General features: G+C 38.1%; 1 protein-coding gene across 1 annotated transcript in view; it reads left to right on the top strand.

Moving 5' to 3' along the window:
* WDFY2 (WD repeat and FYVE domain containing 2) overlaps window positions 1-25,291 on the top strand; it is a 180,506-nt gene that overhangs the window by 102,689 nt on the left and 52,526 nt on the right. Inside the window, exon 4 of the mRNA XM_045978127.1 lies at window positions 23,246-23,300. Coding sequence (XP_045834083.1) covers window positions 23,246-23,300 — 55 coding nt within the window. The remainder of the gene's footprint in view (window positions 1-23,245; window positions 23,301-25,291) is intronic.

Here is a 25,291-nt window from a genome sequence, read left to right as displayed (position 1 = left end):
TTTTCCGTCCTCAGCAATAGCTCAGGTCCAGCTCATTTCCTGGAGTGGAGAGAAGTCAAAGGAGGGCAGCTTCTTCCTCCCTGAGCTTGTCTATTATAGATGGGAGGGAAAGAGGCTGGAAAAATGCCTTTCAGCGGATTGCATGGTGTCATGGTTTGCGTGTGTGGTGTGGTGTTTTGATGTCAGTGCTGCCAGGCCTCTCCCTTGTGCTATTTCTCTTTCTTCATGATCCACTCCTGCAGCTTGGTTAGCCCTACATATGCAGTTCTCGAGGCCGGGGCCCATTCTGTCCTCCTGAGCCTGAACTCGGACTCTCGATGCTTCCTTGGCGATCCTACCTGGGAGTCTCCAGGACCCCTCTGGTTTAGCGTGTTCTAACTGGAGAGCGTTCCCTTTTCTCCAGCATGTGCTGTTTCTCTTCATCCCTTCAGTACGTGGCACCACTCAACAGCCCCAACCAGAAATAGTTGTTACAGTAGATGCACATTTCCCCTCCCTCCTCCCAGCAACCCCTGCCCTGGCCCGCTGACCTCAGAACGCTCTCCAGACTCTCCCTCCAGGTCTGTTCCCACTGGTACTTTTAAAATACCTGTCTCACCTGGTCTGTTTGGGTTGCTGCAAGAAGCCCCAGATCGGTCGTACTATGTGTTGTCTCTAGTTCCCGCCAATTCCTCTGCCATCAGATAACATTCACAATTCTGGTGTATTCATGCGACTCCTCTTGTGTAGACTCTAAACAGCTTCCAAAAGGATAAAACTCAGATCCTTCAATTCCTGCCCATTTTATCAGCTTCAGTGTCAAAACCTTCCTACCCAGTATCAGACTTATTCTGTTCACACATCAGTGGACGTGGAGTCCCCTTGATCACTGCCTGCTTCCCTCCCTTCGAGAAGCTCCTCGTCTATCTTTAAGAATTGGCTTAAAGCCCCAAATCCGTTCTGAGAAGCCCGCCATACTCCAGGGCAGAGTGAAGAGGTCTTCTTAAGGTTCTCATAGCACTTAGTTCAAATTTATACTTTAGTATTAATGTGATACTTATTAGTTTACATGTATGTTTCATTTATATGATCATATATGAAATAAGATAGCATATATAGTTCCTGAAAGTGTCTGGCAAATAGGAGACATTTCATAAGTGCAAATTCCTTGTTTTCTTGACCTCCGTTAGCCTGAGCCACTTGAAGGCAGGAAACATGATATGCACAGCCCTTAACGCAAATTGGAACCTCAGTAGTAGTTTCAGGGGAATTAAAGCCAACCGGTTTAATTTGCATTTCTGCCCAGAAGTTTTTCTCCTTTCCCTTTCATTCTTATAGTCTAGTCAGCCTTCTAGAAGTTCTTGTTTCCCGTCAGCTCTTTGCTTTGGAGGAGGTGATTGTACTTTCCTCCCTGCCTCTGTCAGATAGGGCCACTCAGAGTTCCTGGTAGAGACCGCTGTTGACACACTTGGCTTTCATACATCAGGGCCACTTATCAGGGGAAGGCATCCTGGTGGCTGAGGTATGAACTTTGCTTCCAAAGAAACCTGCATCTCAATTCCAGCTCTCCCATCTTTTAGCTGGTTAATCATGAGGAGGTGGTTAACCTTACATAAGCCTTAATTTACTCGCTATACATTGGGAATAATAATATGTGCCTCGTGGGGATTTATGAGGATTACATGAAATAATTTATACAGGGGCACCTGGGTGGCTCAGTCATTAAGCATCTGCCTTCAGCTCAGGTCATGGTCGCAGGGTTCTGGAAGCAGTCCCCACATCGGGCTCCCTGCTCAGCGGGAAGCCTGCTTCTCTCTCTTCCTCTGTCACCCCCCTGCTTGTGTTCCCCTCTCTTGCTGTCTCTCTCTCTCAAATAAATAAATAAAATCTTGAAAAAAAATAACATATAAAGGCCTTAATGAATGATAATTTTTATTTTTATAGCAGAAATTCTGTTCATTTCAAGAAGAGATGAAATTTAACTTACTGTTAAAAAAAAATACTTATTTATTTGACGGAGAGAGAGACACAGTGAGAGAGAAGGAACACAAGCAGGGGGAGTGGGAGAGGGAGAAGCAGAGAGCCCAGCAGGGACCCCAGCATGGGGCTTGATCCCAGAACCCTGGGATCATGACCTGAGCCGAAGGCAGATGCTTAACGATTGAGCCACTCAGGTGCCCCTCATTTCCTTTTTTTTTTTTTTAAAGATTTTATTTATTTGACAGAGAGAGATCACAAGTAGACAGAGAGGCAGGGAGAGAGGGAAGCAGGCTCCCCGCTGAGCAGAGAGCCCGATGTGGGACTCGATCCCAGGACCCTGAGATCATGACCTGAGCCGAAGGCAGCGGCTTAACACACTGAGCCACCCAGGCGCCCCCTCGTTTCCTTTTTGATAAAGGTTAGTTTTATTTGAAATTAAAGACTTGATTTGTTGCATAATTAGTTGCCATCTAAGTTCAAAGATAATTTTTTTTAAGTGGAACTTACTTTTAAAAGATTTATTTATTTATTTATTTGAGAGCGAGAAGGAGAGCACCTAGGGAAAGGGCAGAGGGGGGAGAGAAGCAGACTCCCTGCTGAGTGTGGGGGCCAATGGAAAGATTCTCTCCATCTCAACCCTGAGTTCATGACCTGATTTGAAATCAAGAGTCACAGGCTTAACTGGCTGAGCCACCCTGGTACCCCTAAAGATAATCTTTTTAAATCATAATTTTAAACCAGTTTGTTTCTTGTAAGCACCTTTTTGGTGGCTGGTAATACTGGGTCTTTCTTCTGTTTGTTTGTTTTAAAAGATTTTATTTATTTATTTGACACACAGAGAGAGTTCACAAGTAGGCAGAGAGGAAGACAGGGTGGGGGGGGAACAGGCTCCCCACTCAGCAGAGAGCCCGATGTGGGGCACGATCCCAGGACCCTGAGATCGTGACCTGAGCCGAAGGCAGAGGCTTAACCCTCTGGGCACCCAGGTGCACCAGTACTGGGTTTTATATGTAATTTTCTCTTATTATTTGCTATGGTGCATTTTTATGCTTTTGAATAATGTTCAGGCTGAAGTTTTGTGAATTTAAATCCAGAAAAAGATAATTTAATACTATGGCACAGAGACCATGATGAGAAGTAGTTAACCATATAAAGCAGCACACCACGGTGTATACAAATATTGACTCTTAGGCTGTACACCTGAACCTGATATAGTGGTGTATGTCAGTTTTATCTCGAGTTTTTAAAAGAGCAGCACGTTACTGTATTTTCCTGTTGACCTAGGAAGTGAAACATTGATTAGTCCTGAGATTTGAGTCAAAGTGTATTTGGTATTGAGGTGACTGGGTGGCTCAGTTGGTTAAGCATTTGACTCTTGATTTTAGTTCATGTCATGATCTGAGGGATCTTTCTGTGCTGGTGAAAAGCCTCACACTCATCAGGGAGTCTGCTTACGATTCTCTCTCTCCCTCTTCCTCTGCCCCTGCCTGCCCTTTGCATGCATATCCAAGCCCGCCCCCTGTCCAATAAAGAAAGAAAGAAAGAAAGAAAGTTTTTTTTAAGTACATTTGCTGTTGATTACAAAAAGTAATAGCTTGGCAGTTAGGCTCTCTTTCCTTTTTAAAAATCATTTGAATGTCTAGTAATTGTATATATTTTCATTCACACCTTCTCTAGGTAGACATGCTTACTACTGCAACCATTACTAAAAAATATTATACTTTGTAATATGTATAGCACATTACATGTTATTATTTTCACATATTTCAAAAGTATATTGATAGTGAACTTAAAATAACATTTTACTTAAAGTAACTTCAAATTTCCTTAAAGTGACATTTTAACTCTTTTATTCAATTCTTTAAACAATCATCTGTTGAGTAGTTTCTATGTGCCAGTCCAGGGTTTTGAATGTTTGAGATACATCAGTGACCACTCCCAGCCCCAATCCCTCTCCTTGTGTATGTTGCATTTAATAAACAAAAAATACAGTAACTTCTGTATAATACAAGGTGATAGATGCTATGGGAAAAACAGCAGAGTAAGAGGGGTTGGGAATGTGAGGGTAGGGTAGAGGAGATGAGTTGTAGTTTTCAAAAGGGTGGACACATTAAGCTTCATTGAGAAGGTGTAATTTGAGCAGAGGACTTAAAGGTTGGGCTCATGAATCATGCTGACATCTGGGAAGAGAGTGTTTAAGACCAAGGTGCCAACAGTACAAAGGCCCTGAGGCAGGGTGTTTATAGTAGTACAATTAAATCTTGACTTGATATTTCTTAAAAAAAATGAATGTTTCTTTATAAATATTTATTGATTTGTTCTTATATGTTTTTGGCAAAAATGCTGACATGGGAGACACACTATGAAGAAAACAAAAACTATGTGCTTTCAACCTAAAATCCACAAGAAAAGGTAAAATAATGTGATCATATATAGCTTTAATGCAGATTGTAAAATAGTTTGATAGCTTTCGTTTAATGCTTGTACAACATGTTTGTACAACAGCATGAAAGATCTGCAGTCTCTTGATTTTCAGCAAAGGAAAGACCCATTCTGCCTTACGAGTGATCATGTGAATGCATACCATTCAGCCTTGCCTCGGAGGATAAGCTTGAGAAGTGATGGAGATCAAAGAATGGGAACAGTAGGCTAGGAAAGGAGAAACATGTGCAGTCTAGGTAAGAAGCTGTGATGCAGACCCCCGTCCAGGACAAAGGTGGTTTACTTGGAAATACATTGGAAAGGACATGGGTTCAAGAGGGATGGTAAGGATCTGGTGACTAAATGTGTAGGAGAAATTGAGTGGAGAGAAGCAGTAGTTGGCAGGGATAACTTCTAGGCACGCTCATTTGCAGCCAGTGTAAGTCACTTGCTGTCACCCACAGCCAGCATCTACCCCCGTGCCGTCCCAGTGAGTCCTGCTTCGAGGTGTCCGACTTGGGCAACGGAGTAATGACGGAGGCCTTCCTGGTGCTTTGTGCTTAACTTTCTTTCATGTTTCTTGTAATGTATTGTTATCTGGATTCTCTGAAGATTCAGGTGATTGCAGAATTTGCAGTGTAATGTTTTCCTTTGTACGTAGCAGGTCAGTGAGACATTCGCCTGAGTTTCAGTATTTTTTTGAAGAGGCTCTTTGAGGTTTGTTTGAATCAAAAGATCAGTAGATTAAAAAAAAAAAAAATTAAAGAGACAGACTCATGTTTTAAGCCTGGGCTGTCAACCCAGTAAGCCTGTGACCTTGGACGAGTCCCTTAGTCTGGGGGCATCAGTTTATTAGAAGAGTGAGTCACCATGCTAGGCAATCTCTAAGACCCTTTACAGACTCTAGAATTCCAGGAAATCCACAACTTAGTAACCAACGATCTAGACCTCCAGCTGCTTTCATAAGTAGGAACGGTAGTCACCAACCCTGATTATCCCGCTAACTTTGATGAGATGAGCTGTTGGCAGTTTCTGATTTCGGCATGCAGCTTTTTTTGTTCAGAATAATTTTGTCAAAAGTTTTGAGCCAGAAAAATAACTACAGGCAACTAGATATTATATAAACTGATCTCTCATGTAATTTACTGTTTAATGTTACAGTAGAACTTTTGTTGTATTTAGCTGCTAGTGAAAGTATGTGCTCTCTTTCGCCCTCTGTGAAGGGTAATGGGGGCAAAGGGACTTCAGCAGTGTTCTTTGTATAATACATCAGTGCTCCGACTTCAGGTTTTGGCCTTGAGCAAGATATTCCCCATTCATTGAATAACTTCCAAGAGCCTTTGTCCTTAAGATTCTGAAATTTGCCAGAGGCAGGCTTGAAAGTTGTTGCATTCAAACTTGTGTATCTTTTTTCTTTTACCTTCTCCCTGCCATCCTCTTGGGAGAGATATTATTTAAAAAGCTACTGCATCTGGTTACTTGCATTCGGTGTTGGAAGACTCGGGGTAGGAAAGCAAAAAAAATGTGTTACCATCCTCTAAAGAAAGATGATGACAGGTAAACCATTAAACGCCCAGGCAAACCTAGAGAGGAAGCAGCCAGACCTGTGGTTTATGTGTGGAAAGACCTTGAAATTGCCTTGCATGTGTTTTGTGTATGAACCTGAATTTGAAAGAGTTTATGGAAAGAATTGTTAGACCTCAGTTTGGTTTTTTTTGAAGGTATTTTGAATCTAGAGAGGCTAAAAGCTGCTGCTGTTACACAAACCTCATCTTTTCTCTTGCTTCCATGTATTGTGACACATGTCAGTCTTCTTAGAAATATGACTAAGGGTTTCTAACAGAGTTTGGAGTTGAGGCTGAGAGTTTGAAGCTGAAGTATCCCTTCCCGGCCATTTCGTAAAAATACATGTGGTCAGAGAAGGTTAGGGTCATTAGGCATTTGAGAGGAGGGGGAAAAGGCACCTACCCTTCCAATTCCTGTGTGGAGAGAATGTTCCATATTTTGGTAGCCAGAGAAGCCTCTTTCCATAATTTATAGACAGACAAGAATAATTATTTGAACTCTGCAGGGCATATTGGGAGAATTTGCAATGAAGGTTAATCAAAACCAAAAGGCAGGTCAGTCACGGAATCAGTAGTTCTCAAACTGTGGTCCACAAGGGTAGAGCTATTTTCATAATAATAGTAAGAAGTTATTTGCCTTTTTTACTCTCATTTTCTAATAAGTGTACAGATTGAATGCAGAAGCAGATATGAAGATCCAAAGGTCTTCTCTTAATGAGATTTGCAAAAAATGGGGAAACAGTGCCACTCTTTCCACTTTATTTTTTGTTTTGTAAAATATAGATATTTTAATAGTGTGCTTTATATGACTGTCATACATTTTCTTGTTATTTTAATGAATCCATATTTCAAAATTTTCTCAGTTTCAATTTCCAATATGTTAAAAATCAATAGATACAACCCATGGAGTCCTTAATAACTCCTAAGAGTAAAGGGAACTAGAGAATTTGAGAACTGCTAATTTAAGCAGAAGACAGTAAAGAGATCCACATATTTCAGGTCACTGATTGCTGAAGTATAGAGACAGTCATAAGTAAGAACATAAGAATCTTCAAGGGTCTTTCTTAGCGTCATCCATACAGGATTTCAGATTTTTAGAACTTGTGTGGGAAGGAAAAATAACACACATTGAAAGCAAGTGCATAGAGAGCACGAGACATATTGGTAGAAAGAGGCCAAATGAGAACCTCATGGGTAAGGTGGAGACTCCTTTGTCCTCACCCCATGGACTAGTGACCTTCTTTTCACAGACTGGAAAGAACAGCTAGAAACCATGAGAAGAGTGGCCCTCTTGACCTTTTGCCTTCTATGAAAGGATTAGGAAATGAAGTTGTTCCCCACCCCCACCTTTAATAATTTGAGCAGAAGTCACTACTTTCCTGGAATTTCTTTTCAAAATTCTAAATGTCTCAATAATGTTGAAAACACTGCAATTTTATAGTATAAAAATAGCCTTCAAAATAAGGTCAACTTCTGGATTTTCTGTTTATTTATTATATGTTTCATCAGATTTCAGAAAGTTTTTGTGAAGGCTTGCAAGAATATACATAATAAACTAAATGTGATGGAATTTAAGAAACAAAGCAGATGAACTACGGGAAGGGAAGGAAAAACAAAATAAGACAAAAACAGAGAGGAGACAAACCATAAGAGACTCTTAACTCTAAGAAACAAACTGAGGGTTTCCAGAGGGAGGTGGATGGGGGGATGGGGTAACTGAATGATGGGCATTGAGGAGGGCCCTTGGTGGAATGAGCACTGGGTGTTATATGCACCTGAGGAATCACTGAACTCTACCTCTGAAACTAATAATATGCTATATGTTAATTAAATTTAATTTAAATAATTTTAAAAAACCTGAAAGTGAAAACATAAAAATTGGAATCAAGACCAGGGAACCTATTTGTGTGTATGTGCCCCAAAATATGGAGATAGCCATAATGAAGGGACATAGAATATTAGGGCATGTGTGTTTTACATGGTGTGGTCGTGTGAAGATGGACCAGATTTGTATGTCATACACAGTGTCTGCCCCCGCTCAGTCTTTTCCATGGTGAACAGAATGGTCCCATGTGGGCTGTCAAGAAGATGGAGGTGGCTATGTTTTGTAGCTCATGACCCCATTTTCTCTTGAGTATTGACTGATTGAACTGAGAGAGGATGCTGGCCTGAAGACTGGCCGGGGGACTTGTATGGACTGGCTCTCATCTGAGTTAGAAAAGATATGTAGGCTGTTCAGATTCCTGCCTTAAATTTGCACCTGAAAGTACCAAGTGAGCAAGCCAGTAGGTGGAAGGTGAAGCTGAAAGGTCGTGCTGTAGACAGGGGATTGGGGAGGCTGTGATGGCTACATGCAGGCTCCAGTTAGGAGGAAACAGAAGCTGAGTTGTCAGAAGAGAGTATGTGGTTGAGAAGGGTAAGAGATGGCATTTGGAGAAAAAAGACACAGAGATACCAGGAGAGAAGCCTGGAGCCTGCAAGAGAGAGGGTGGGCAGGTGCAGCGTTAGTGGCCAACAGGCTTCCCTCTATGGCCTCTGTCTCTTTGACGTAAATCCCGTTTTTACCGGCTTGAGTTCCTGGCAACCAAAAGACCCTGAGTGGAACCTAGATTAACACATCTATGAAGATGATAATGACTAGCATGTTTTGTGTGATTAAGACTTGACTTTGATTCTGAACTACCTGATAGCCAACCAAAAGGAGACATTGTTCATTCTGAAATCATACAATAAAAAAGAAGGTAGTTTTAAAAGTACTAGTAGTTTTCAAACACTGAATTTAAACTCAATCACCCTCTTATGTCTAGAGGTCCCTTAAAAATTAAAAATAGAATTATTATATGATCCAGCAATCCCACTTATAAATATATATGAAAAGAATTCAAAGCAGGACCTGCAAGAGAGATTTGCACACTGATATTCATCGCAGCATTATTTACAATAGCCAAGAGGCGAGAGCAGCCCAGATGTCTGTTGAAAGGTGGATAGAAAAAGAAAAGGTGGTACATATATGCAATGAAATATCGTGCAGCCCTAAAAAAGGAAATTCTGTCACATGCTGCATTGATGAACCTTGAGGACACTAGGCTAAGTGAAATAAATAATCCAGTCACAAAAGGACAAATGCTGTCTGATTCCCTTTGTATGAAATATCTGAAGTATGAAAGAAACAAGAAACAAAATCAATGAAACAAAAAGTTAGAAAGGTGGTTATCAAGGAAGCAGGGGTGGGGGTGGGGTGAAGTTAGTTTCTATTGGGTATCAAATTTTAGTTTTGCAAGATGAGAAAGATGCTAGAGATGTGTTTCATAACAATATGAATATACTTAACACTGTTGAACTGTACACTTTAAAATGATTAAGATGGTAACTTTAATGTTATGTACTTTTTACCACAATAAAAAAAGATCAGTCATCTTCATGTAAATTAACAATTGAGACCCTAAGTAATGTATTTGAAAATTTTCTGAACAGTTCAAAAGTAGATGCAGAAGTGGATTTCAGATGAAAATATAAAATAAGAATTTTACCAATATTGGACCTTCCAATAAGATTTCAGCTTTCAATCAATTTCTCTCTTTTCTAGCCCATGTTTAGTATTTAATCTTCAAAAGTTACTAAAATTCATAAGCAACTTGCCTTTGGGGTTTCATAAACTTCATTGCCAGCAAAATGGAAGACTAGAGATCTTTTTTTTAATTTTATTTTTAATTCTTCTTTCATTCTTACCACATTTGGGCTAAGTTAAGAGTTCCCATTTATTTTTTGTATGATCTTGCTGCTCAGTTTGAGATTTATTTTTTCTGAAAGGAGAGGAAAACTTACACAGAGACTAATTCTGTTTTCTTCATAAAAATTAGATTTATCAAGCATTAAATCAGTTTATATGCTCTGATACACAACAAACACAACAAAGAATCAGTAGCTAATTATCTAATTTTAGGGTATATTTCTGTTCCCTAAAGTAGTGCCGTATTTTAAGAAATAAGAGATCATTGGCAAATGTTCAGTTAAAGCAAGCAACTAAAAATGGATGCGTATATTTTCTACTCATAAGGTACTGTGGTTCTGTTACTAGAATTCTTTGGGATCTGTTTCATTGCACCTTAATACTTAATGGTGAGCGGTGGGCCATGCTTAGAAGCTGCCTAGCATTCCTTCACTGTAAACTCATACTGAAGAGTTAGGGTCCCCATGGGACTAGCAGAAGAGCCAAGCTCGTTGCCTTCTAACTCATTATTATTGATTGCTAACACATTCTTGTATTTTGCAGTGGTTGAACATTACTTTGGGAAAAAAAAGAGAAGCAGGAAGGGAGGGAGGAAACTGGTCAGGAAATGAGCTTGGTCCAGGGTGGCAGCTGCTGCCTTGGCATGAGTGTGGAGTTTAGGTAGCTTTGCAAGGAGTAGATGCTTTCGTTTCTTCCAGCACTTGGGCCTCACCCTGCCCCTGCCATGCCTGGCTCTCTGGGTGGAATCAGAAGCGACATCACAGCACTGTGGATTATAGTCTGCTGTTCCATTACTTCCTGCATTTCACAGAAGAATCCAGGACAGCCCTGGCAACTTAGGATGTGTAGGAGTCTAAGGATGACTAGTAAAGAAAACCGTACCTTTCATCTCGGTGAGAACACAAAGTACTATCTGTTGACCTCTAATTTAGACTGACAAAAAGCTGAGTAACAACTTGACTCTGTTACCAAAGGGGAGCCGTGGTACCTACTTGACAGGTACATTTTTATAAAGTAGAAAGTAATTCCTGTTCTTGTGAAACACGCCCCCCGGAGGTTGAGAATGACACATGTATACACAGGCATGGGCCGTCTTGTACGTTCTTTAATGGCAGAGCATGCTGGCACCTTCTCTTCGCAACAAGATGTTGCCCAAATAAAGTAACATTACCTTCTGAGTGATTCATTATGGAGGACCTGGTTTTTGTAGGAATTCAAAGAGACAAAGAGGAGTAGAAAACATGTTGACAAATGCACAAAGAAGCATAATAGTATTACTCCACTTTCAGTCTTTACTGCACCGTCAGCCCAAAGCACACTCTGTTAGTAACGGCCCATAACACTGGACCTTAGCCACTCTTGCAACTTTTTTTCCCCCTCCGTTCTTAATTTGACCTGAAACATGCCTTTTCCTTTCCTTCTAAATCTTAGGCCTAGAATAGTGCTCCATGCTGCCTTTGGAGTTACAACTGTGGCACATGACCCATTTAACCAAGTTACCCTATCCAGTATTGATCGCCTCGCTATAATTGCTCGCTATAATTGCCACAAGTAAGATTTTTAGTGGATCCATAGTATGTCTCCAGGAACTGCGATATCACTGTTTTTCAGTTTTAATCCAAAAGTAGCACCTGTGAATCTGTCTTTTTTCGCGCTGAGTCTACCAAGTAATGGAAAACAATCCCATTCATGGGAAAATGTTCCCAAAAAGAAATATGTGAAATTTAGGTGAAAAAAAATTATAAAAACTTACAAATGTACATAAAAGAAGACTTAATAAAGGTCAAACCCTCAGTTTGTTTCCTGTGGTTAAGAGTCATTTTTGGTTTGTCTCCCTCTCTGACTTCGTCTTGTTTTATTTTTTCACTCCCTTCCTCTATGCTCCTCTGTTTTGTTTCTTAAGTTCCACATATGGGTGACATCATACAATAATTGTCTTTCTCTGATTGACTTATTTCACTTAGCATAATGCGCTCTAGTTTATCCATGTCATTGCAAATGGCAAGATTTCATTTCTTTTGATGGCTGAGTAATATTCCCTTGTATATATACACCACATCTTTATCCATTTATCTGTTGATGGACATCTAGGTTCTTTCCATAGTTTGGCTATTGTGGACATTGCTGCTATAAACATTGGGGTGCAGGTGCCCCTTCAGATCACTACATTTGTATCTTTAGGGTAAATACCCAGTAGTGCAATTGTTGGGTTTTAGGGAGCTACTTTTTTTTTTTAAGAAGAAAAATTAAGAGACACATAGCCTGTGGTTAACACACATTTGATATCTGCAGTAATTAAATCATTTTCATTTTGACACAAGACTAGAACGTCAATAGAACAGAATTAGATAACTCCCAAATAGATCCAATTTTATGTAAGAACATAGAATATGGGAAGGAAGACACTACATGTCAGTCCTGGACGGGAAAAGTTTTTAAATAAATAGTTCAAAAGTAGTTGACTTGCCTTTAAAAAAAAAAAAAATCAATTTTAACCCGCACCTTTTGTCTTACAAGCAACTTTGATGTACAAAGTAAAGTCTTAAAAAATGAAAAGCAAAAAACCAGAAGTGACTAGAGTGGACATTTATAAACAGTCCATCAGGAAGAATGTATAAGCTTTAAGACAATGCAAATTACAAAGGAAAATATAATATTTGCATAAAATTCAAAACTTCTCAGTATAAAAAAGTACTTAAATGCATTGTAAAAGAAAATAATACATTGTTGCTTAAAATATGACAGAGGAAGGATAATATCTTCAGTCGATAAGCATACAAATAGAAAAGCACTAAAATTCTATAGACAGCAGAAAGGTCATTAAAGGAAATACTTAGAGCCAATAAGCATTTTAATGTGTGAAATTTTTTAAATTTTAATTTTGCCTGAGTAATACCAACTTTATTATATACTTGTTGGCTGGCACTGAATAAAATGGTCTGTCTTATACACTGATAGAGGAGACATGAATTGGCATTAACTATGTAGAAAAAGTATTAGTCATATATGTAATGAGTGTTTGAGAAGTATTTGTACCTTTATATCAAGAACTCTACATTTCTAGAAAATAATCATGAAGGATTATTCATAATAATAAATACTATTTTAACAATTATTTTTATAATAATAAAACCACTGGTATCTTAGCAATGTAACAGTCAGGGACTAATTAGATAAAATCTTATGTAGCCTTCCAGTGGAATATTATGTAGCTATTAAATGTGTATTTTTAAAGAATATTTAATGACATTGGAAATGGTCATGTAATAATGTTAAGTTAAAAAGGAGAGCTACAAAACAGTATCAGTGGTACTATTATTCCAATTTAATGTGTTTTTATGTATACAAGAGAAAAGATGAAAAAGCAAAATATTAAAAATATTAATAGTAATTAGCACTATTTGGCCAAAGTATAGACTATTTAAATTTTCCTTCCTGATAGTGTTCCATTTTAAAATTTATCATATTACACATACTACTTTTATAGTCAGAATAATAAACATTTAAAATGAAGCATGTTTCTAAAAACACAAAAACCACATTTCTTTAGTACATCTGTTTTTGAATATGAAATTCAAGTAGGCAAGAAATACAGAATACAAATACAGAATATTTGAAAACTATCATCGTTTCATTGAATAGATACACAAGTAGATATAAAACTTTGGATAAAATACATTTTTTCTTATATCTACAGAATCTTTACAAAATCATGAATATCTTGACTAAGGAAAATCTTAGTAAATTTTAAAAAGTAAAGATACTATGTTTTCTGAATATAAACCAATAAAACTAGAAAGCAGCAAAAAAAGGTAGCTATAAATATAAGTGTTGTGAATTAAGCATTTTTTCCCAAGTAATTTCTTAATTGAAAGAGTAAATAAGTATATATATTATTCCTGAAATACATAAAATAATACAGAAATCATTTTAAAGGAGAACCACTTTGTCTAAAAACCTGTGGAATACAGTCAAATCTGTATTAGAGAATTTTACCTTAAAATAAAAAGCTGGGGGTGCCTGGGTGGCTCAGCCATTGAGCCTCTGCCTTTGGCTCAGGTCATGATCCCAGCGTCCTGGGATGGAGTCCATCCGGCTCCCTGCTCACCGGCTCCCTGCTTCTCCCTCTCCTACTCCCCCTGCTTGTGTTCCGTCTTCCGCTGTTTCTGTCTCTGTCAAATAAATAAAATGTTAAAAAAGAAAAAGAAAAGGAAAAAAGATGAAAAGGTGTTACACATGTGAATCTAGCATTCAACTTTAGTTATACAGAAGTGATAAAATAAACCAAAAGAAGGTTGGGAGAGAGAATTACAGAAATCAGTACTGAAGTTAAGATTGAGAAAACAAAAGGACAGTAAATAAAACTAAAAGCTGAGTTTTAGAAAGTACTGATAAAATAGATCAACTCCTTGGCACATCTCATTAAGGAAAACAAGAAATAAGAAGTATATAATGTTAAGCATAAGGAAAGGGGTGTTAACCTCATTATATATATAACCACTCATTTCTGCTATAATGCAACATGTTTTTAAATATCACTGCACTATGTAGAATTGCACAATAAAAGCCATAAAAGGTTTAGAGGAAAATGAAGTTAGGAATACAGTAGTTAAAAACTATGTTAAACACTTACACACACAACATAGTCCATGATATATGAAAAATAAAGATGGGACACTCATAAATGTAGCACAGTTTTAGACATGCTAAATTAGGGAGTATATAAACATTACAGTAACGATGGCCCTTTACCTTGAAAAAGGCCTGAGGTTTGCTTGTGGAAGTGTGCCTCAAAAGGATTGCAGCTTGTGAGTTATTTGGAAATGGTGGGAGGAGGTAATCTGAAATCAGAAGGCCAAGTTTTATTACCAGATGTAGGTAGGCGTGGCTCCCAAGGGGTGGTACACTGAGGTGGTTGGCAGATGTTTGAGATCTGTGTGTCTCTGCTTGATGTATTCCTATGTAGCTCAGTTTTCTGTTCTCATCTAGTGTTTCTGGACAAAATCATGTAAAAGTGACATGAAATTTGAGCTATTCTCAAATTGTTCCTTAATTTACCAATTGTGTTGAAACAAATTTCACATTTTCAGAATAACTTTATAGCAGAATTGCCTTTATATGAAAGACAGTTGAAAAGAATCAGCAATGTTATGTTAGTTATATATGGTAATATGTTTGAAAACTTAAGTAGATGATTTTATAATAAAATACAAATTAATAAATTTGGCTCAAAGAGAGGCAGGAGAGCTTATGAGACTGATAACTGTATGAGAAATTAGAAAAGTGGTTAAAGAGCTGCTATTTAAAAAAAGAATCCAACATTCGGTATTTTATAGCCAAATTCTCCCTAATACTCTGATTAAAATTGTTCAGTGTATTCCAGAATTTTTTTTTAAAAGGAAGACTCCTTGATTCATTTTACAAAAGTAGCATTTATTTATTTTACCTAACTCTCATAGAATACTTACTGTGTGCCAGGCACTGCTTTAAAAGCGAATATTAACCAAATCCTCATCACAGGCTTATGAGGCTATTGCTGTTATGGAAACGGAAACTGAAGTGCAGAGATCTTAAGCAGCTTGTCCAAGATCATATTACTAGTATGTGTTTTAGCCAGGATTTAAAACAGACAGTTTGACCAGTATCCAAGCTCTTAATTCTTAACCGGTGTGCTTTGCTCTCTTTAAATGAAAACTTAAGGAAAATAGCTTTCTGGTTCCTAGCAACTTTCTGAGTTGTAAGAAGCACAGCACTTGCAAAGCCTAAGATCTGACCTCCCAGTGGCTTGTTAATAAGGCTAGATAGTATAATCTTCCAGAAGGAGGGGGAAGCTAAGTTCCCATGGAATTATGATCAAAATTTAAAGCAAGGGAGGAGAGAACTGGCACATAAATTCCCTCTCCATCCTTTTCTTGAACGGATTCTTCCAAAGCTTGGTGTTTAAATTCTGTCTGTTAGAGACTTCCTGTATGCTAGAAAACTAACTGGGCTTCTCCATGAAACACAGGCCAGCTTGGTGATGTACAGCCTAACTTTCTCTGCTTCTTTTTACTTTTCCTTCATTCACACTGCTGATATTGCACCGTCAAATAAAACAGCAGTACTTCAGTTTTGCCTCATGCTCTCCTTTTTAAGAAATCAAGCTGTGGTAGGATTTAAGGAGGAAATCCATAGAACAAGAAATGAATATGGCAAATAACCATATAAAAAGTACTCTAGCTCATAAGCAGTTAGGGTAATGCATATTAAACCATTCTGAGTTACAGTTTTTTGCACATCAGTTTGGCAGAAAATTGAAAAAATGAGTGATATCCAGTGTTGATTAGTTATGGGGAAATAGGCTATTGCCCGAGGATCAGGTGGTAGGGAATTGAAATGCCGCATACTTCTGGAAAGTGAGATCTGGGAGAGTTTATTAAAATATTAAGTATTCGTAATCTTTGAGCTAGCAATCTTTTCAACCTGTAGTTTAATTAATATGTTTAAACATGCAAAGACATTTCATGCTGTATTGTTATGGTACAAAATAGAAGACAAATAGAATGTCATCTAACAGAGAGAGTATGTGAGTTAAAATATGGCATATTCATGTATTGGAGTACAAGACAGCCACCAGAAGGAATAAATCAGAATCACATGTCTTGCCCTGGAAAGATAGCTCTAATATATTATAAATGAAAGCAGCAAGTTGTAATGTCTATAGTGTGACCCTATTTTTGTACAACAAAACAAATAAAACCCCCCTTATGTGTTTACATATGTTGATAGAAAGATAACGGAGAAAGAAGGATTTGAAACAAGACACCAGACTATTAACACTGGTTCCTCAAAAGGGATGAGATAGAAGGTGGACATAAAAGCAGAGAGAGTCAAGTATCACATGGTTTCACTTATTTGTGGAGCATAACAAATGACATGGAGGACATTGGGAGATAGAGAGGAGAAGGAAGTTGAGGGAAATTGGAAGGGGAGGCAAACCATAAGAGACTATGGACTCTGAAAAACAACCTGAGGGTTTTGAAGGGGCGGGGGTGGGAGGTCGGGGGAACCAGGTGGTGGGTAATAGGGGGGGCACGTATTGCATGGAGCACTGGGTGTTGTGCAAAAACAATGAATACTGTTATGCTGAAAAAAATTAATTAATTAATTATTTTTTTAAAAAAAGAAGGTGGACATAATTATTGACGTTTTATTTATATATATCAAACTATTTGATCTGCTACAGTGAACATTAAAAACAATTAGGTGTGGTGAGAAACCAGAAGTTTAACCACTAAAGTCAGGTTTCAGGCAGGCATTCCTTTTCAACGTTGTACTGGAAGTTCTAGCTAATGCAATAAGACAAGAAAAGGAAAATAAAAGGTATCCTGACTAGGAAGAAAGAAATAAAACTCTTCGTAGATGGCATGATTGTCTGTGTAGAAAAATCTGAAAGGATTGACCAATAACACCTCCTGGAACTAATAAACAATTATATGAAAGCTGTAGGATGCACAATTAATATATAAAAGTCAGTTTTTTCTTGTATGCCAGTAATGAACAAGCGGAATATGAAATTAAAAATACAGTACTATTTACACGAGCACCCCCCAAAATGAAATACTTAGGTATATATGTAACAAAATATTTACAAGATTTGTATGAAGTAAAAACCTCTGCAACTTCTTTCAAGATACATCTCCAAAGGCAAAGGAAACAAACACGAAAATGAACTTTTGGGACTTCTTCAAGATCAAAAGCTTCTGCACAGCAAAGGAAACAGTCAACAAAACAAAGAGGCAACCCATGGAATAGAAGAAGATATTTGCAAATGACACTACAGACAAAGGGCTGATATCCAAGATCTATAAAGAACTCCTCAAACTCAACACTCAGAAAACAGATAATCACGTCAAAAAATGGGCAGAAAACATGACAGACACTTCTCTAAAGAAGACATACAAATGGCTAACAGACACATGAAAAAATGTTCATCATCATTCGCCATCAGGGAGATTCAAATCAAAACCACATTGAGATACCACCTTATACCAGTTAGAATGGCCAAATTAACAAGACAGTCAACAGCACGTGTTGGAGAGGATGTGGAGAAAGGGGAACCCTCTTACAGTGTTGGTGGGAATGCAAGTTGGTGCAGCCACTTTGGAAAACAGAGTGGAGATTCCTTAAGAAATTAAAAATAGAGCTTCCCTATGACCTGCAATTGCATTACTGAGTATTTACCCCAAAGATACTGATGTAGTGAAGAGAAGGGCCATCTGTACCCCAGTGTTCATAGCAGCAATGGCCATAGTCATCCAACTGTGGAAAGAACCAAAATGCCCTTCAACGGACGAATGGATAAAGGAGATATGGTCTGTATATACTATAGAGTATTATGCCTCCCTCAGAAAGGATGAATATCCAACTTTTGTATCAGCATGGATGGGACTGGAAGAGATTATGCTGAGTGAAATAAGTCAAGCAGAGAGAGTCAAGTTTATCATATGGTTTCACTTATTTGTGGAGCATAAGGAATAACACGGAGAACATGGGGAGATGGAGAGGAGAAGTGAGATGGGGGAAATTGGAGGGGGAGACAAACCATGAGAGACTGTGGACTCTGAGAAACAAACTGAGGGTTTTGGAGGGGTGAGGGGTGGGAGGTTGGCTGAGTCTGGTAGTGGGTATTAAGGAGGGCATGTATTGCATGGAGCACTGGGTGTGGTGCATAAACAATGGATGCTGGAACACTGAAAAGAAATTAAATAAAATAAAATGGAAAAAAAACTTTAATAAGTGGAGAGAGATCCATGTTCATAGATAGGAAGACTCAATATTGTCAAGATGTCAGTTTTTCCCAACTTGATCTATAAAGTCAGTGCGATACAGATCCCAACAAGTTATTTTATAGATCTCGACAAACTGACTCTAAAGTTTATATGGAGAGGCAGAAGACCCAGAAGAGCCAGCACAATATTGGAGAAGAACAAAGTTGGGGGATTGACAAAGCTGCCCAACTTCAAGTCTTATTGTAAACCTATAGTAACCAAGGTAGTGTGGTATGGATGCAAGAATACACAGGTAGATCAGTGGAGCAGGACAGAGAGCCCAGAAACAGACCCTCATAAATAAAGTCAACAGAGGAGCGAAAGCAATACAATGGAGAAAAAATAGTCTTTGCAACAAGTTATGCTGGAACAACTAGATATCTACATGTAAAAACGTAAAATGTAAAAAAAAAAAAATCTAGACAAGATCTTAACACCCTTCACAAAAATTAACTTGGAATAACTCACAGATCCTAAGTGTAAGATGCAAAACTGTAAAACTCCTGGAAGGTAACACAGGAGAAAATTTAGATGAGTTTCGGTTTGTTAATGACATCTTAGATACTATAACATAGGTATGGTGAAAGCAAGAATTGATAAACTGTGCTTCATTAAAGTGAAACATTTCTTCTCTGCAAAACACTGTAAAGGGAATAAAAAGACAAGCCACAGAATGGGAGAAAATATTTGCAGAAGATATATCTGATAAAAGAAGTTATACAAAATATTTGAAGAACTCCAAAATCTCAACAGTAAGAGATTAAAAGGGAGCCGAGGACCTTAGCAGATAACCTCACCAAAGAAGATCTACAGATGGGAAGTAAGCATATGAAAAGATGCTCCATATTCTATGTCATCAGAGAAATGCAAATTAAAATGAGATACCACTATACATTTATTAGAGTGGCCAAAATCCAGAACACTGGCAACACCAAGCGCTGCCTAGGATGAGGAGCAACAGGAACTCTCATGCTGTTAGTGGAAATTCGCAATGGTACAGCCACTTTGGTCATTTTTTTTAAATCTATTTTTTAAATTCAGTTAATCAACATATAATGATTGTTTCAGGGGTACGGGTCTGTGATTCATCAGTCTTACATAATACCCAGTACTCATTCTATCACATGCCCTCCCCAGTGCCCATCACCCAGTTACCCCATCCCCCCGGTCATTCTCTTAAAACTAAACATAGTCTTACCATAAGCCCAGCAATTCTTGCTCTTTTATCCAAAGGTGTTGAAAACTTGTGTCCCTGCAAAAACCTGCATACAGATGTTTATAGCAGCTTTTATTGATAATTGACAAAAATTTGGAGGTAACCAAGATGTCCTTCTGTACGTGAAAGGATTAACTGTGGTACATCCAGTCAATGGAATAGTATTCCGTGCTAGAAAGAAATGAGCTATCCAGCTGTAAAAAGACTTGGAGGAAACTTAAATGCATAGTACTAAGTAAAAGAAACCAATTTGAAATGGCTGCAAACTGTATGATTCCAACTATATGATCATCTGGAAAGGGCAAATCTTTGAAGACGGTGAAAAAAATTAGTGCCAGGGATTTGGTGGGAGGAGAAAGATGAATAGGCAGAGCACAGAGGATTTTTAACGCAGTGGAAATAACTCTGCAGTCACCAGAATAGTGGATACATGTCAGTATGCATTTATTGTAGACCACAGAATTTGCAATCCTAAGAGCGAACCCTAAGGTAAACGACGGCCTTTGGACGGGGGATAATGATACGTCAGTGTCGGCTCATCAGTTGTAGTAAATGTAGCGCTGTGGTGAGAGATGTTAGTGGGGGAGGCTATTTGGAGGGGAGCAGGGGGTATGTGAGGAATCTCTGTGCCTTCCTCTCATTTTGCTGTGAATTTTAAAATGCTCTAAAAAAAGTATTAAAAACTTAGGATGATAGATATGTGGGCAGTTGAATGAATGTAAAGAAGGAAAGATAGAAAGATGGATTAAAAACTGTGTAATGTGTACATCTCTGATCTACTGAGCTTTGATTGGTTAAACCCAACAAAATATTCTAAGCTGCAGCCACACTTTCACATGACACTGTTCATGAGTGTTAAAAAAAGATAAAATCTTTTAAGAAGTCAGTTTGGCAATAGCTGTCAAATTTTAAATGGTCCTACCCTCTCATCCAGCAATTCTAGAACTTCATTTCATTGAAATATTGTTGGAGATATAAAAAGATGAAATATATTGAATGTAATATTTTTAAATAAGGAAAACTGGAAATGCAGGCATTTCTCAGTAGGAGACCATTACTGCACATTCTTTGTAGTCATTAAAAAGAGTGAAGTTGATAAACATGTACTCATGTGGAATGTTATACATGATTTGTTAACCGAAAGAAAGCTCTGTTAAAAAGTATTAACATTTTGAGTCAGAGAAAGACAAATACCATATGATTTTATTCATATGTGGAATTGAAACAAAACAAATGAACAAAGGGGGAAAAAAGACAAAATAAGAAGCAGATTCTTTACTATAGAGAACATACTTTGGTGGTTACCAGGGGAGAAGCGGGGGCGATGGGGGAGATAGGTGATGGGGGTTAAAGAGGACGTTTGTGATGAGCACTGGGTGATGTATGGAAGTGTTGAATCACTATATTTTACACCTGAAACTAATATGACACTGTATGTTACCTATACTAGAATTAATACTAGAAACTGAATTTTAAAAGTATTACTATTTTGTTTTATGTATATTATTCCAATAATTCTTTGTATAATAGTTATCTCGGAGAAACAATATCACAAAGGACTTTTAAATGCCTCTCTTAACATTTCTTTGTTTCTTTAATCGAAAAAATAAGAATAAAAATGACTGACAAAACTCTCTCAAATTTTCTCCATAATTACGTGTTTCTATTTTCATAGGAAAAGCAAATGAACAAAAAAATTAAGTGTACCAGTGCAGTGAACTAGTAATTTTATTGTGTTTGTTAAATCTACTATGTTGATTCTAAATACACCTAGTTGTTTCATTTTACACCCTGCCTTGTCCTGAAAGGAATTGAGTGACCTTTTGCCCACACTAGAGAACCATTTCAGTGTATTCAAAGTAACATGAACTCTTTGAACTCAGCAAACTCTTGCTTAAATAACAAAGGTCTTTAATAAATTTATTCAGCGTGTATGTGAGGAAATTTGGGGCGCTCTAAAGTGAAGGACTCAGGATCAAGCTACTCCTGCTTGGGGCTGAGGGGGGCAGTGAGTCGAGGCCTAGAAGATTGCACAGCTTCAGCTGCTCATGGGAGAACGACTTCACTACTTTTAAAAATCAGTTTGTTCTCTTCAACTCTGAGTCTCTTCAGAAATGAGAAATGAGCATGATGCTACTTCTTGAAGGAATACTGATAGGAATTTTAAAAGTGACAAGTTGAATAATGTTTTTACTGAGAGAATCATGGGAAAGAATATCCATAGCCAGGGTAGGGAAGTGAACGCCCAGAGGAACTTTGTTACCTCCTATATTCTGTCACATTGCCTCATACTTCCCTTGGTGGCATCTGTCACAAAAATAATAAAATAAGTATTTTCTTCTAAAAAGTTAAACTATATCAACTCAGTAAATACCCAGAGAGCAGTTAAGAAGTTTACACTTCTGTAATGAAGAAAGGTATGTAACTCCTACATACCTTTCTTTAAGTCCTCAAGGAAAAATTCTGGAAGCCTCCAAATGTTTTGAAAAGCTCATTGTTCTGTTTCTAAGCTCAGATGAAGGCATCAATTTATTATCCTTCGCAGCTTTCCTTATGTTTGACAACTCACTATTTAAGAGTATATGGATATTTTGCATTTGAAAGAAGCTGAAGGACTCAAAACTGGCTGGGGCTTATAAACACTTGATTGGCTTCTACATATGGGTCATTGTATATGTAGATGCTTGGATGAAGAATGCACACACGCTCACTCACAAAGTCACATGCTCACGTTTTGTGTGGCCTCACAAAGAGTATATACAATGTGTCATATAGAAACTATCTTTGAGTAAGTTTGACATCCACATTAATCTCATGAGGTTGGGAGATGCCTTTTCACATTTCTGTTTGGTCAGTACTGATTTCTTACTATACCAAGACACTGCCATGTACCATAGGGATGAGTAAGGTGCAGGCTTGAGAAGCTTACTGTTGGGAGAAATAAGTCACAGGATATTAGAAACAGACTCTTTAAAATACCTGATTTGAGGGGTGCCTGGGTGGCTCAGTGGGCTAAAGCCTCTGCCTTCGGCTCAGGTCATGATTCCAGGGTCCTGGGATTGAGCCCTGCATCGGGTTCTCTGCTCAGTCTGCTTCCCCCCCCCCCCCCCCCCCGCCTCTCTGCCTACTTGTGATCTCTGTCAAATAAATAAATAAAATCTTTTAAAAAATAAAATAAAATACCTGATTTGCTTCTATAATAGAGAATTGCCATCTATTTGCTCACAAGCCAAAATTGGAGCTATAGCAAGTTGATTGAGGGTTATCTTCAAAATTGACCACTGTCAAGACACTGAACTTGATCATTTTCTTTTTCACACATATACTCAAGAAAACAAAAACAAAAAACCAGCCTCAGTGTTACAAGATAAAAATTGTAATTGTATTGAATCATAATCATAATCATTACTTTTAAAGATGTACAAAAATGCTAAGTTGATCGGCCATAGTAATGTTAGATCTAATTCTGTGATGATGTTTTTTCGAAACGTAATTATTCACTTAAAGAATTTCTTTTTCTTGATATTTTTCTTTTCTTTTGCAGGAGTTTATTTTATCAGAAGATTATAACAAGATGACTCCTGTGAAAAACTATCAAGGTAGGAATGAGACAGCAGTGTTTTTACTTAGACTTTGAAATGTCTCTTGACGGTTTCACTTTACAATAGTCAGGGGAAACAAAACAGAGCAGTCCTTTCAGGTGAATTTTATCCGAGTCTTTGAGTTAAGAAACTGAGGCCCGACGAGGTTGGGTGACTTGCCTGAGGTCCTGTAGCTGGTAGCATGCAGAACCAGACTGGGTCATTGTGACTCCAGAACCTCTGACCTTTGTCTCTCTGCTACACTACACGGCCTCAAAGCAGTGTAGCAGGTGCAGAGAGTGGGGTCAGTGTTAGAAGTGAGCTACTTTACATGGGGCTTGTTTCATTTTTGGTTAAATATCTTTTTTTTTTATTTTTTTATTCATTTATTTGACAGAGAGAAATCACAAGAGAGGCAGGCAGAGAGAGAGGAAGGGAAGCAGGCTCTCCGCTGAGCAGAGAGCCCAATGTGGGACTCGATCCCAGGACCCTGAGATCATGACCTGAGCTGAAGGCAGAGGCTTAACCCACTGAGCCACCCAGGCACCCTGGTTAAATATCTTCAAAAGCCTAGAATGTCCATGTTGTCTAAGGGAAAGGAATTTAGTGTGTCTTCAACATTGGCAGTGTGCCATACATGGATCAGGAGCCATTTTCTGTAATGATTTATTTGACTAGACCAATGATGTTATAGGATCAGAACATTAGAAGTGGATCTTTTAAGACTTAGTGGTTATTTCATCCACAATTTCTTGACTTCATCCATCCTGTATGATTATCCAGACTCTTTTCTGATACCACCAAAGACATACCTAGCAAACTGTCCCGATTTTTATAAAACTCAAGTATTAAGTTCTTTATTTCTAGATTTTGAGCCAAAATTCATTTCCCTATAGATTTATTCTTTGTTTTCACATACTACTTACCAAGTATTCCTTGAGTACCTACTGATTTTTTTTTTTTCCTACTGATTTTCAGTAACCGAGGATCATAATAGTAAACAAGACATGTGTAGTACCTGCTTGTAAGCAGTTTGTAATTATGTAGAGGTTACAGACAGGTAGCCAGGTCTTTAAAATGTTATGTTATAAATACTAGAAAGTTCCTCTGTTGGTTTTTGTTCAGCCTGTTAGAGCCACAGAAACTAAGTTGAATCTCTGTTACACATGACAGCTTTTAAAACAGCCATGAAAATTCCCACCCTGGTCTCTTCTTTCCTCCTCAAACATTTTACATTCTCCTTCACATGACCTGAATTTTTTTCTTAAAAAAAAAAAAAATTGTTTCTTAGTTGTGTTGGTCACAGATCTTGGGATATCATGTCGTACCTCTGGAGCCATTTAAAAATGGGACACATTGTGGTAGGCAGCCTCTGAGATGGCTCCTGATGATCCTTGTCTCCTGTTATTCCTGCCCTTGAGTGTAGAATGTACCTAACATATGGCAAATGGTGGATGTCACCTCTAAGATTAGGTTACAAAGAGATTAGTCCTTCTTGCTTGCCCTCTCCTGCTCTTTCTGGTTCTCATGGAAGCCACCCGCCATCTTGTGAGCTACTTTATGGAGAGGCCTATGTGGTGAGGAACTGAGGGAAACCACTTCAGTGGCTGTTAAGGAACTGAAGTCCTCAAGTAGCTCAGTAACCTCTGAGGAGCTGAGTCTAGTTGACATGAGAGAGCATGGAGTTCCGCAGGTCCTTCCTCAATTTCATCCTGTGAGACACCTTTCAGTAGAGGCACCAAGCTAAGCTATACTAAGATTTCTGAGCCACAGAAATTCTGAAATAATAAATGTTTACTGTGTTATGCTATTAAGTTTTGGCATAATTTGTTATACAGTAGATAACCAATATACATATGTAATGTGATAACTACAAAATTGTATTTCCTTCCTCTTCTGGTCATTATTCCATAAAGGGTAAACTTCTGACAGACCAGTTTATACTGTGGGCTCATGAGGAGCAGTGAGCTCAAACCCCTTAATGATTCTCACTTGAGTTGTTATTAAAC

This window comes from Meles meles, chromosome 14 (assembly GCF_922984935.1).
Source record: "Meles meles chromosome 14, mMelMel3.1 paternal haplotype, whole genome shotgun sequence".
Lineage (NCBI taxonomy): Eukaryota > Metazoa > Chordata > Mammalia > Carnivora > Mustelidae > Meles > Meles meles.
This window is presented reverse-complemented; position numbering and strand designations above follow the sequence as displayed.